The sequence below is a fragment of the Hyla sarda genome, chromosome 5, assembly GCF_029499605.1.
Source record: "Hyla sarda isolate aHylSar1 chromosome 5, aHylSar1.hap1, whole genome shotgun sequence".
In the NCBI taxonomy this organism is placed as follows: Eukaryota; Metazoa; Chordata; class Amphibia; order Anura; family Hylidae; genus Hyla; species Hyla sarda.
Window position 1 is genome coordinate 146,713,729 of NC_079193.1, and position 14,849 is coordinate 146,728,577.

Genomic DNA, 14,849 nt, shown 5'->3' on the forward strand with positions numbered 1-14,849 from the left:
ATGATAAGCTAAAAAAGGAGATCCTTACACGTCTGGGAGTTACTCTTTCAGTCCGCGCACAGCGTGTGCACAACTGGGACTACAGCATGGATAAACCTCCACGTTCCCAAATGCACGATCTCATACACCTGACCAAGAAGTGGTTGCAGCCGGAGATCCTGACAGGTCCCCAGATGGTGGAGCGGGTTGTGATGGACCAGTACTTAAGGGCCCTCCCTGCTACGTTGCGTAAGTGGGTGAGCCATGGTGACCCCAAGAATGCTGACCAGATGGTGGAGATGGTGGAGAGGTACACAGCCGCAGAGGAGCTACTGACCCTGCCACAGCGCCCCCTAGCCCCGCAGCGAAGATCTCCAGGACTACCTGGTAAGACTGTTCTAAGGGAAAAGGGGTCTGGCAGACGTGAGATATCTGTGGGTGCAAGTGGAGAGACTGGAGGCCCAAGCTCTAGAAGCTGGCCAGCTGGGCCAGGGAGGTCTGTGGCCTATAAGAGACTTAATCGAGACTTAATAAAATGTTTCAGATGTCAAATGCCAGGTCATGTTGTTGCCAATTGCCCAATGTATGACGAACCAATGCAATGTGATGCCTCCTATATAAACCGCCGTTTATCACTGTATGCTCAGCTTGCGTGTATGGCATATCCAAATACTGAGGGTGAGAAACAAATGTGTGTTATTACTGTGGAAGGTAAAGATGTGAGTGCATTGTTAGACTCAGGCAGTCTGGTTACCCTAGTAAAAAAGGACTTGGTAAATCCCAGGAAATGGCAAGCGAAAACCATTGCGGTAACCTGCATACACGGAGACACCCATAATTATCACACTGCTGTGGTAGATGTAAATACCCGGTTGGGGGCAGAAAAATTTATGGTTGGTTTAGTACCCAGATTAATGCATGATGTCATCATGGGGCGGGATTTCCCACATTTTTGGCAGCTATGGGAATATAAACTTTCAAATGCCCGTCAGGAAGGGGATGACCTACCACCGGGTACCGAAGGGTGTGAGTGTTTAAGAGGGACTTCTGTTGATGATGAATCATTTCCCTTCTCTGTCATGGTGGGGGAGTCTGAGGTCTCTGACCATAGTGATGGGTTAGAAGAGGGTCAGAGCAATCCAGAGAGAGTAGACTCTGCTAATGACAATCTGCCAGACCTTGCAGTAAGGAAAGAGCATTTTGGTACTGAGCAGTTAAAAGATCCCACCCTTATTAGAGCCAGGGAAAATGTGAAGTCTATCGATGGTAAGCTGGTGGAACCTGACAGCAGACTTAGCTACCCGCATATGGCTGTGAAACACAACTTATTGTACCAGGTGGTAAAAAGGGGAGAGGATCTGGTGGAACAACTAGTGGTTCCTAAAGTGTACAGACGAACAGTACTAGATATGGCTCATGGTCACCTTATGGGGGGGCATTTGGGAGCTGAAAAGACTACAGACAGAGTCCTTCAAAGGTTCTTTTGGCCTGGGGTCCATAAAGATGTTAAAGATTATTGTGACACCTGTCCAGAGTGTCAAATTTCAGCTCCTAGGCCACACTATCGTAGTCCCCTGGTACCTCTACCAATCATTGAGATACCATTTGAGAGAATAGCCATGGATCTGGTGGGGCCTATTGTAAGATCTGCTCGAGGCCATCAACATATTCTCGTAATCATGGACTATGCTACTCGGTACCCTGAAGCTATACCCTTGCGTAATACGTCATCCAAGGCCATAGCTAAAGAGTTGGTACAGGTGTTCAGTCGTGTGGGTCTACCAAAAGAGATCCTAACAGATCAGGGTACCCCCTTTATGTCACGCATCATGAAGGAGTTATGTAAACTGTTCAAAGTGAAACAGCTGCGTACCTCTGTCTACCATCCACAGACTGATGGACTGGTAGAGAGATTTAATAAAACTCTAAAAGCCATGCTTAAGAAAGTGGTGGACAAAGATGGGAAAAACTGGGATTTTCTTCTCCCCTACCTTATGTTTGCCATCCGTGAAGTACCTCAGTCATCCACGGGCTACTCCCCATTTGAGTTGCTATATGGTCGTCACCCTAGGGGTCTGCTAGACATAGCAAAAGAATCTTGGGAAGAAGAAGCTACCCCTTATAAAAGTGTCATTGAACATGTGGCCCAAATGCAGGACCGTATATCGGCGGTGATGCCTATTGTCCGTGAACATATGGCCCAGGCTCAGGGGGCACAACAAAGGGTGTATAACCGCAGTGCCCGAGTACGTACCTTTGCCCCAGGTGACCGGGTTCTTGTGCTAATCCCTACAGTAGACAGTAAATTTCTGGCTAAGTGGCAAGGCCCCTTTGAGGTGATAGAGAAAGTAAATGAGGTAAATTATAAAATCCGTCAGCCAGGTAAGAGGAAGCCGGAGCAAGTATACCACGTCAATCTTATAAAACCATGGAAAGATCGACTATTACTTGCTGCCGACACCACCTTCCCACTAGAGCAGCGATGCTCTGGGAAGCCCCTGTTGCCAGAGGTAACAGTGCCAGACTCCCTGTCCAAGACACAAAAAGTAGAAGTTCAGGGGTTCCTCTTTAAGAATAGGGATTTTTTCTCAGAGGTCCCAGGTCGCACCTCTGCCATAAAACATGACATCATTACAGAACCAGGGAAAAAGGTTAAGCTGCGACCCTACAGGATACCAGAGGCCAGAAGAGGGGTTATCTCTGAAGAGGTGAGGAAAATGTTGGAACTAGGGGTAATCGAAGAGTCCCATAGCCAGTGGTCCAGTCCCATAGTTCTGATCCCCAAACCAGATGGCAGCTGGAGGTTTTGCAATGACTTCCGGAAATTGAATTCCATATCTAAGTTTGATGCCTACCCAATGCCACGTGTTGATGAGCTCATTGACAGGCTTGGAAATGCCAGGTATATAACCACTCTAGACTTAACCAAAGGATACTGGCAAATTCCCCTGACAAATGAGGCCAAAGAGAAAACTGCCTTTGCCACTCCTGATGGGTTGTTCCATTATGTTGTCTTGCCATTTGGTTTGCATGGAGCCCCTGCAACCTTCCAGAGGGTAATGGATAAGATATTAAGACCCCACAGACGGTACGCAGCAGCATATCTAGATGACATCGTCATCCAAAGTCCAGATTGGGAATCCCATCTACCTAGGGTGCAGGCAGTTATCAATTCACTGTGTGAGGCAGGCTTCACGGCCAATCCAAAAAAATGTGCCATTGGTCTTGAAGATGCTAAGTATCTAGGTTACACCATAGGCCGAGGCCTAGTAAAGCCCCAGTTAAACAAAATTGAAGCCATACAAAGATGGCCTCAACCGGTAAACAAGAAGCAAGTCCGTGCCTTCTTGGGGATTACAGGCTATTACCGGCGGTTTATACCAAATTTTGCTTCCCTTGCAGCCCCATTAACAGACCTGACAAAAGGAAAAGACTCTGTCATGATCAAGTGGTCACAAGAGGCTGAAAAATCATTTCAGACTTTAAAAACTCTCCTGTGCGCTCAGCCGGTGCTGATAACCCCAGACTTTAAGAAAGGGTTTGTCCTACAGACAGATGCATCTGAGGTAGGACTGGGGGCAGTACTGTCACAGGTACGGGATGGAGAAGAACACCCCGTACTGTATCTGAGCAGAAAACTTAATGATCATGAGCAAAAATATGCAATTGTGGAAAAAGAGTGCCTTGCTATTAAATGGGCCCTGGAAGCACTCCGCTATTATTTGCTGGGCCGTCACTTTGAATTAGTCACAGATCATGCTCCCTTAAAATGGATGTGTGAGAATAAGGAAAAAAATAGGAGAGTAACAAGATGGTTCTTAGCCCTACAAGAGTACCAGTTTACGGTAAAGCACAGGCCAGGGACCGAAATGGGAAATGCAGATGCCTTGTCACGGGTACATTGTCTGACGTCCAGATGTGTTCCAGCCCCGGGTCTGAAACAGGGGGGGAGGATATGTGACAGAGTGTCTGGAGAAGTAGTGGACGGGGTCTATGTGTGCCCGAGGTTCCTCACTTATGTAATTTAAAGCAACCAGGGAAATGTTCAGCAGAGGTCTATGCAGACATCTCTGCAATTTGGGTTTGTATAAAACCTGTGTGTTTTTAGGGCCTGTGTTGCTGGAGTGGGGAGAGAAGGGTGGGCCCCCACTCCATCCGGACAGTCCGGGTTTTGGGCTGTCAGGTAATCACTCCTCAGGTGTGCTGGCCTGATATAAGGCTGAGAATTCAGACACATCTCTCTCAGCCTGGGAACAGGTTATCTGCATGGAGCCTGTGAGAGCACTACAAGTGGTATGGACTTTGCTATATTGTTTGGTGCCCGGTATTAGGCCGGCACTTGGTTAGTGAGGTTTCCTGTTGTTAGTTAGAGCCGGACAGGCTTAGGATTTTGTTTTTTATATTTTATGTTCTGTACCTCAACCTGTCAATAAAACTGGCTGAGGTCAGTTAAACGAATCCCCTGCTGTTTGGACTGCAATTTATACAGTGTTCCTGCAAAACTGTGCCTGTCTACCCAGGAGACGTTATCCCCGTTACCTAATCCCTTACAGTATTATAATAACTGTGTGATGTATTATCCAAGCCATGGGTGAGAGGTCATTCAGACTGTGGGTTTGTGTATTGCATTTTATTGGGGGTCTGGCTGTTTGTTTACATCTCCTTTGAAGTTCAAGGCTTTTTTGAAGTCATGCACTCTGGTCCCATCCTATAATCAAACAGATAAGGGGCCAGGAAGAGAGAAGACCCCCTGGTGGGATCAGAGGGGAGGGGGGAATGGAGTCTCCCTCCCAAGAAAGCAGATCTGATATTTAAAACAATGCTAGACTCAGGGTGTTGAAGGTTGTGCCCAAAGTTGACAAGACCATCCAAGACAAAGCTAGACTCTCACTCTCATGGACTGATACCATCATGCTGTAACTTCATCTTTTGTTTTCTGAACTTGTCTTGCAAAACTCTTTTATATATTTTTATACCTGTATTTAATTTGTTCCTGTATGTGTGTGTATATATATATATATATATATATATATATATATATATATATATATATATATATAGCACTGTGATACCTTTTATCAGATTAAATGTTAAATTAATCAGCTCTGGTCTTTGATCTCTAAATATATGAGCTCACCTTTCTGAAGGCAGCTCTGGTGGAAACATGTTTATCTAAGGGTTAATTTGGTGACTTGCTGGGACTAGCAGTGAATACCCAGAGGTCTGGTGGCCTTAACCCTTGCACCATCACACTTTCTCTAGCGTCTTGGCTGGAAAAGAAAGGAAAAGAACTTCCTCTGTAGTATACAGCCGCTAATAAGTACTGGAAGGATTAAGATTTTTTAATAGAAGTAATTTACAAATGTGCTTAACTTTCTGGCATCAGTTGATTTAAAAAAAAAAAAAAAAAAAAAGTTTTCCACTGGAGTACCCCTTTAACTCTCCAGAGTGAACATTTACACCCTTGTGTGTTAAGTGACTTTGAAATCACGCATTTACATAGTGGTGAGTTACAGCTACTATTCGTGTCAGCAACTCACAACTAATGACGGGAATAAGCTCTCTCTCCCCCCCCCCTTTATTAACCTGTTGGGGTATGTTCACACTGCAGATTTTCCACTAGCGGAATTCCGTGAGCAGAATCTCCATCAGGCGGCCACCAGCGAAGATACTTCGGCGGTAGGACCATGGTGCACTGCGTCGTCACCATTGACAGCTATGCAGTACTCACGGAATTCTGCGCAAATAATGAACATGCTCTTTCTTTGCACGGAACAATTTCAGCGGTGAAATTGTTCGCCCCTGAAATTCCGCAGTGTGATCGGGTCTTACGGAAGACCCATTCACACTCATGATAATGTTCACAGCGCGGAATTCTACTGGCGGAATTCCGCAGTGTGAACATACCCTTAGACTCTGATCAATGCAGATCACACCGTTTAAAAGTACTATATCATAGATGCCAGCTAGCTCAGGGGGGTTATTGGACACCCATCCCCCAGATGAGGCTCCCCTTACCTGCCTTCAGCTGGCACATTTCTGATACACCAAGCCAGGCTTTAGCGTTGTATCAGTGGAGTGCCGATCTTACTGTAAAATACTAGCATAGCATTACACACTCAATGCAATCAAATAAAAAAAATGCATTCATTATACAATGAATTCAATTTTGCATTTAAAAAGTAGAAATATAATATAAAACCCTTCCATTAATAAAAGATAAAATCACTCTTCTTTTTCCTTTTTACCCCCCCCCCCAAATACATCAAAATAATAAACATATTTGTTATCCCAGCGTGTGTAATTGTCCAAACTATTAAAATATAGGCCCAGATTTATCCAACGCCGTGAGAGAAAAAGTGGAGTGGTGCAACCGATCACAGCTCAATTAACGAGCTCTGGTAAAATGAAAGCTGAGCTGTGATTGGTTGCTGTGGGAAAATCTCTCCACTTTTATTCTCACACAGTTTGATAAATCTGGGACATAATGTTTAGGATTTTGCATGGTCCTGAATGGCAGAAATGCAAAAATATACTAAATGATAGGGATCGACCGATTATCGGTTTGGCCGATATTATCGGCCGATATTCACGATTTTGGACGTTATCGGTATTGGCAATTACCTTGCCAATAAGCCGATAATGCCCCGCCCCCCCACCGCACCTCCCCGGCCAGAGACCGCTGCCGCCGCTGCCCCTTTGCCTCCACCATCCCCGGTTTTATAATTACCTGTTCCCGGGGTCCGCGCTACTTCTGGCTCCTGCGGCGGCCTGCATTACACTGTGCGCTGCGCAATGACGAGTGACATCCTCAATGCGACATCACCGCCAGTGCGCACAGTGACAGCTCAGGACGCCGCCGGAGCCAGAAGTATCGCGGACCCGGGCCCCGGGAACAGGTAATTATAAAACCAGGGATGGGGGAGGCAATGGGGCAGCGGCGGTGGTTGGACTAGGGAGGACCCCAGGACAGACAGGGAGAGAGAAGCGGGTGGTGATGGTCGTCTATGGCCCAGCAAAAGCCGCTGCAGTTCATCGATTTAAAGAGCCCGCTTTAGATCATTGATCTGCAGCGGGGCCGGGGGGGGGTTTGCTGAAATAGCCGATGACTTATACCGGAATATAGGTATAAGTTATCAGCTATCGGCCTTAAAGTCCACAGATTATCGGTATCGGTCCTAAAAAAATTGATATCGGTCGATCCCTACTAAATGACAAAAAATGCTGATTTTTGGCCACATCATATATCAGAAAATAAAAAGCGATCAAAAAGCCCCATCAAAGCAAAAATGGCATTGATAAAAACTATCGATTACCGCCCAAAAAAATGAGCCCTCATGCAGTCCCGTATGTGGAGAAATAAAAAAGTTATAGGGGGTCAGACAATTGCGGTTTTCATATCAATTTCCCCCTACAAATAATATTTTTTTTTGTTTTGCCGTACATTTTATGGCGAAATGAAAGGTTTCTATACAAAGTACCATTGGTTGTGCAAATAAGCTTTCATCTGGGTCTGTGGATGAAACTTAAAAAAGTTAACGAATAACGAAAATGCAAAAATGAAAATTAGTTGTGTTCTAGGGGCAAAATGGGCTGTGTCCTTAAAGGGGTAGTCCAGTGGTGAAAAACTTGTCCCCTATCCTAAGGATAGGGGATAAGTTTGAGATCGCGGGGGGTCCGACCGCTGGGGCCCCCTGCGATCTCTCTGTACGGGGCCCCGGCTCTCCGCCGAGATAGCGGGTGTCGACCCCCGCACGAGGCGGTGGCCGACACGCCCCCTCAATACATCTCTATGGCAGAGCCGGAGATTGCCGAAGGCAGCGCTTCGGCTCTGCCATAGACTTGTATTGAGGGGGCGTGTCGGCCGCCGCCTCGTGCGGAGGTCGACACGCCCCCTTCCAGCGGGCTGTCGGGGCTCCGTACAGGAGATCGCGGGGGGCCCCAGGGGTCGGACCCCCCGCGATCTGCAACTTATCCCCTATCCTTAGGATAGGGGATAAGTTGCTCACCACTGAATCACCACTGGACTACTCCTTTAAGGGGTTAAACTATCATTTATCTGAAAAGCTGCAATGTCTCATAGTACGTTGTTATGAGCAGAAGGACAAAGGTGACAGGTTCCTTTTAAAAGGAAATCTGTCACCAGTGTCGGTACAGATGACAACAGTACTTACCTTGTCCTGTTCCGTGCAGTCGTTCTTTGGAAATCTTCTCCGGTATCTTCAGCTCCAGGCCGGCTTGGAGCTATGGGGGAGCTTAGTGACATCACCGCTGCTGTTCTTTGCTGGGTCCCACTGCTAGAGAACAGCAGTGGTGACGTCACTAAGCTCTGCCCATGCCTCAATGGTCATGATGCCAGGGCACCGTTAGCCTATACACGGTCTGAGGTGGAGACAGCTTCTCCTGGGCCAGGCACGGGGCAAGAAACACACTGACTGTCTATTAATGAGGCCGGAGTAGATGGTACCACACTCAAAGTACGGAATACAGTAGAAGGGATTCAGTGTAACCTGTTGCCCTGTTTCCTTGCTGGGACTTATGGTGCTTTCCACCCACTTGAATTAGACTGGAGACATGGAGATTAAGAGATATCCCACACTGACTAGGGCTCTGCTAAGGTCCAATTACTGACACCGCCAGGGTATGACTCACCAACAGGGAACTCTTGCAGAATGGTGGGGCTGATTTGTTTAGGGCTTTTCTTCAGGCTTCTCTTGGTATCACCTCACACTTGTTCCAACTCCTTTCCACACTGTAGCTCACATGGGGCTCTGCACAGAACAAGGTCTTAACTCAACAGAGCCTAGACAAAACTGGGGCAATTCTTCCCCCCTTCACTATATACAGGACAATTTGGGGTTCACATTGGGTAACAGGGATCACCTGGTCACTCTGCATCTCCTTCTTAAGGGTACCGTGCACATATAATATAAGAATACAATAAATAGAGCAAAGTGCATAAACACAGTAAACAATAGAACAGTGGGCCCATCACAGGAGCAGCAGGCATGCCTGAGGAGATCCACAGCCCACAGGATCTTTGGTACTGGGACTCCACATGAGTAATGTAGGCTTTATCTATAAACATATCCTTAAGGAAATATTCACGCTACGGAATTGCCACGAGAGGAATTGTGCTCAAGGATTCAGTTGCATGAACCTAATCGTCGGTGTGAATGGGTCTTCTGCTGATTTCAGTGCCGAAAAATTTTGCTGCAGAAATTGACCCACAGAATGAATGAATATGTTCATTCTTTGAGTTTAATCTGCAAGCAGAATCCCCATTTTTAAAGGAAAAGTGGCTTCCCTGGCACTGTGATGTAGATTCTGTATACTTACAGTCCAGCGGGTGCACTGGGGACATTCACCCAGACTACTCCTGTCTTCTCCTGTAACCCCGCCAGATTACAGAGCCCCAGTTGTCTTTCAGTAGTGACATAGAGCCATGTGACAGTCCCAGGAGGCCTTGGCTCCTGCTGAGGGACGGCTTGTGCTTGGTGGTCCAGTGGGGCAACAGGAGGAGATGAGAGTGGCCCGGGCAGCTGCCCCCAAGTGCCCCAGTTGTACTGTAAATGTATAGGATAACTATAGCTTAACTGAATACCAATAGTGTTACTTTTCCTTGTTTCCAGCACTTTTTTCCACAGCAACCTGCCAGGAAAATAAGCACCGATTCCACATCATTTCTGCTCTATTTACCATGGAGCCCAAAAAGGAAATAAGTGAGGAACTTTTCCTTGTCAACTCCTCAGTGTGAACATTCTTGGCTATATGGCTAAATAGAAGTGTTCCACTACTTGTGATACATAGGAAGCTTTTAAATGTGAATGGGTGACCAGGGTATATCCCATGTGGAGGACATTGTAGCCCCTTGTCTTTGCAGCCCTGCCCCTCATTGGTTCGTATTATAATAACCAGAGATGAACAAAATAAGGTAAATTTTTGAGACAGAATACTTGACTTCTGTACTTGACTGACAATAATACTAAAGTAGGAATTAAAATAAAATAAACTAAAAAGTTAGGTATTGTCTACCTGGGTCCTAACCTAGAAATAGACACACCATCCACTTAAAGCTGCAAACCGGGCTTCCCAAAAGCTTGGTGGCAGCTGGCCAATTATTTTTTCCTAACAAATTCCAAGACTCATAATGCTTGGTCTTGTCTCAGGGCTCTTTTATGGCCCAGTGGTCTCAAACTGTGGCCCTCCAAATGTTGCAAAACTTCAACTCCCAGCATGCTCGGACAGCCGTTGGCTGTCCGAGCATGCTGGGAGTTGAAGTTTTGAGACATCTGGAAGGCCACAGTTTGATAGTTAGTGACTAAAAAGGTGGCAACCACCAGTAAGAGGCAGTGGGGAGACAGTTCCCTGACTTTTTGAGGACACTTACCAAAAACACTTGAGATCACTTGTTACATTTTTCAAAAGGTCAAGCTAACTGAAGAACATTGTTTATTAAAGATAAGGATACTGAAAGGAGTATTACAAAGTAATTAAAGGAGTACTCCGTTGCATTTTTTTAACCCTCTGTGCGCTGGCTGCCAAGCGAAACAAAACAAACTTTAACTCACCTTTCTAAGTTCCCCCCGTTGCACTGATATCGATGTCCCGTTCTCCGGTCCCCGACTTCTTCTGCTTCCTGTAAGTCGAAGAGTCACATGACGCTCACCGGCCGCAGCAGTGTCCCCCTACGGCCGGTGATACGCTGAGCGTCATGTGACTCTTCGACTTACAGGAAGAAGTCAGGGAACGGGACGTCGATATCAGACCAACGGGGGGACGTGGGAAGGAGAGTAAAGTTTGTTTTGTTTCGCTTGACAGCCCGGGCACATAGGGTTTAAAAAGACGCACCGGAGTACTTCTTTAAGACGCAACAGCTGTTGTTCGAATGTTACTTCAACCACTTCTTTATTCATCTATTAAGCTATCTTCTATATGTCTATACAGGATCAAGTAATTTGTAGTGTACCATATGCACCATATTCATCCCACTATTCAGCTTCAACTCTTCCATTCACAGCAGTGGTCCCCAGCTGCTGCAAACCTACAACTCCCAGCATGCATTCTGTATTGTAGATTGTCAGAAACCGCTGATTTACAGACTTAACCTAAATCCTATTTAATCCATGCACTTTCATTTAGTGATTTATGTCCCACTAAGCGTGCAATGGCCCATTTCTTGGTCTAACCTACCGTCATCATATGAGAACGGATGAGACACATACATGATATGTGTGGGTGTACACAATGCAATGCCATCATATCTTTATGTATAAGATGCATGCCTTTTTATGTGGAACAGCAATGCAAAAATAAAGAAGAGAAGCAATAGCAAAATTAAATACCTCTCTACTGCTCTGCAGGTGTGTCAGCGGAGTACCCAGAACAATTGACAGCAACCTGCACTCAGAAGCAATGTCACAAAATAGCTTGAATCTTCTAAAGGTGCAGGGCATTTTAATAACTGGTTTAGCACAAAGATCCACACCAGACAGTCTGCAGGAACCAAACGTACAATATATTCGGAAAGTTTTCAGACCATTTCACTTTTCTGCACATTTTGCTATGCTTGGTATTGTTTTCCCCATTATTCTTCCCTCAATACCCCATAATGACTAAGTGAGTACAGAATGTTAAGAATCTAGGCTAATTTATTGAAAATAAAAAAGCCAAATATGCATTGATATAAGTATTCAGACCCTTCCGTTCAATTTTTCATTAAATGGAATCTGTCACCAGCGTCACCCTGACCAACCAGCTGATACAGACTAATAGTATAGGTGACATGGGTTACAATGGTCTTTATAGTTTTTTCATCAGATTCACCATTTTGTTTACAGTCTCCTCTCTTACCAAGACCCCCCCCCACCAGTGTACCAGCACCAGCACCAGATCTCCCCAGTGTACCAGCACCAGATCTCCCCAGTGTACCAGCACCAGCGTCAGATCTCCCCAGTGTACCCGCGTCAGATCTCCCCAGTGTACCAGCACCAGATCTCCCCAGTGTACCGGCGTCAGATCTCCCCAGTGTACCGGCGTCAGATCTCCCCAGTGTACCGGCGCCAGATCTCCCCAGTGTACCGGCGCCAGATCTCCCCAGTGTACCGGCGCCAGATCTCCCCAGTGTACCGGCGCCAGATCTCCCCAGTGTACCGGCGCCAGATCTCCCCAGTGTACCGGCGCCAGATCTCCCCAGTGTACCGGCGTCAGATCTCCCCAGTGTACCGGCGTCAGATCTCCCCAGTGTACCGGCGCCAGATCTCCCCAGTGTACCGGCGCCAGATCTCCCCAGTGTACCGGCGCCAGATCTCCCCAGTGTACCGGCGCCAGATCTCCCCAGTGTACCGGCGCCAGATCTCCCCAGTGTACCGGCGCCAGATCTCCCCAGTGTACCGGCGCCAGATCTCCCCAGTGTACCGGCGCCAGATCTCCCCAGTGTACCGGCGTCAGATCTCCCCAGTGTACCGGCGTCAGATCTCCCCAGTGTACCGGCGCCAGATCTCCCCAGTGTACCGGCGCCAGATCTCCCCAGTGTACCGGCGCCAGATCTCCCCAGTGTACCGGCGCCAGATCTCCCCAGTGTACCGGCGCCAGATCTCCCCAGTGTACCGGCGCCAGATCTCCCCAGTGTACCGGCGTCAGATCTCCCCAGTGTACCGGCGTCAGATCTCCCCAGTGTACCGGCGTCAGATCTCCCCAGTGTACCGGCGTCAGATCTCCCCAGTGTACCGGCGTCAGATCTCCCCAGTGTACCGGCGCCAGATCACCCCAGTGTATCGGCACCAGTATCAGCACCAGATCTCCCCAGTGTATCAGCACCAGATCTCCCCAGTGTATCAGCACCAGATCTCCCCAGTGTATCAGCACCAGTATCAGCACCAGATCTCCCCAGTGTATCAGCACCAGTATCAGCACCAGATCTCCCCAGTGTATCAGCACCAGTATCAGCACCAGATCTCCCCAGTGTATCAGCACCAGTATCAGCACCAGATCTCCCCAGTGTATCAGCACCAGATCTCCCCAGTGTATCGGCACCAGTATCAGCACCAGATCTCCCCAGTGTATCAGCACCAGATCTCCCCAGTGTATCAGCACCAGATCTCCCCAGTGTATCAGCACCAGATCTCCCCAGTGTATCAGCACCAGATCTCCCCAGTGTATCAGCACCAGATCTCCCCAGTGTATCAGCATCAGACGTCCCCAGTGTATCAGTATCAGATCTCCCCAGTGTATCAGCACAAGTATCAGCGCCAGTATCAGATCTCCCCAGTTTATCAGCACCAGTATCCGCACCAGTAGCAGTACCAGATATCCCAAGTATATCAGCACCAGTGTCAGATCTCCCCAGTGTATCAGCTCCAGTCCCAGCTCTTCCCAATATATTATCTTCAGTATATAAGCTCTCTCCAGTTTGTCAGCACCAGTATCAGCCATTACCAGTGTATCAGATCTTTCTAATATGTCAACTTGCCCCAGTATATCAGTTCTCCCCAATATACAAGCACTTCCCAGTACATAGGCTCTCCCTCGGTATATATAGGCTCTCCCCGGTATATATAGGCTCTCCCCGGTATATATAAGCTCTCCCCAGTATATAGGCTCTCCCCAGTATATAGGCTCTCCCCAGTATATAGGCTCTCCCCAGTAAATAGGCTCTCCCCAGTAAATAGGCTCTCCCCAGTAAATAGGCTCTCCCAGTATATAAGCTCCCCCAGTATATAGGATCTCCCCAGTATATATGCTCTCCCCAGTATATAAGCTCTCCCCAGTATATAAGCTCTCCCCGGTATATAAGCTCTCCCCGGTATATAAGCTCTCCCCGGTATATAAGCTCTCCCAGTATATAGGCTCTCCCAGTATATAAGCTCCCCCAGTATATAGTCTCTCCCCAGTATATAGGCTCTCCCCAGTATATAGGCTCTCCCCAGTATATAAGCTCTCCCCAGTATATAAGCTCTCCCCAGTATATAAGCTCTCCCCAGTATATAGGCTCTCCCCAGTATATAAGCTCCCCCCAGTATATAAGCTCTCCCCAGTATATAAGCTCTCCCAGTATATAGGCTCTCCCAGTATATAAGCTCCCCCAGTATATAGTCTCTCCCCAGTATATAGGCTCTCCCCAGTATATAGGCTCTCCCCAGTATACAGGCTCTCCCCAGTATACAGGCTCTCCCCAGTATATAAGCTCTCCCCAGTATATAAGCTCTCCCCAGTATATAAGCTCCCCCAGTATATATGCTCTCCCCAGTATATAGGCTCTCCCCAGTATATAAGCTCTCCCCAGTATACAGGCTCTCCCCAGTATATAAGCTCTCCCCAGTATATAAGCTCTCCCCAGTATATAAGCTCTCCCCAGTATATAAGCTCTCGCCAGTATATAAGCTCTCCCCAGTATATAGGCTCTCCTCAGTTTATTAGTTCCCCAAGTATATACACTCTCCTCAGTATGTCAGCTCTCTCTTACCAGATACACACTGCTCATCCCAGTCACAGGCAGGGGCACAGGGCCATGACCTGCAGGTAGTATGCTCCTCCGCCTCTCCCAGCTCCCTCCCGTTGTTTTCTCTCGTCTATATCCGGCCTGTCAGAGGTTTACACTGCAGTCACATCCCGGTGTTCTAACGTTTTCTGCGAGCTCGTAGAAAACTGGGACAAACACCAACCACATCAGGGTAGCTGACGTAGAAGCCAGTTGCTGATTCGCTGAGCGGCGGCACGCCCTCTCTCTCCTATTTGCTGTGCTGCAGCCAAACTGATCTTGTACCTCACAGAAAACTTTGCACAGAGCTGGGAGGGGGAGGAGGGGGATGTCAAGCATACTTGTGTAGCCAATAGCTTTCCTGTCATAACCCTAAAGGCACGCTAGCTGC

At 47.4% G+C, this 14,849-nt stretch overlaps 2 protein-coding genes across 3 annotated transcripts in view; one reads left to right on the plus strand and one right to left on the minus strand.

Annotated features, from left to right (window-relative positions):
- STARD3NL (STARD3 N-terminal like) overlaps positions 1–14,616 on the minus strand; it is a 77,986-nt gene extending 63,370 nt beyond the window's left edge. The window contains exon 1 of one of the 2 annotated variants that reach the window (XM_056520467.1): positions 14,444–14,616. The gene's annotated coding sequence lies outside the window, so the exon portion shown is untranslated. The remainder of the gene's footprint in view (positions 1–14,443) is intronic. The other variant, XM_056520466.1, reaches the window with a different exon arrangement.
- LOC130274540 (deleted in azoospermia protein 2-like) lies at positions 9,900–13,278 on the plus strand. The gene is made up of 2 exons (XM_056522981.1): positions 9,900–9,913; positions 11,820–13,278. Exons 1-2 carry the CDS (start codon positions 9,900–9,902, stop codon positions 13,276–13,278), a joined length of 1,473 nt encoding a protein of 490 aa, XP_056378956.1.
- Positions 14,617–14,849: the final 233 nt, after the last annotated feature.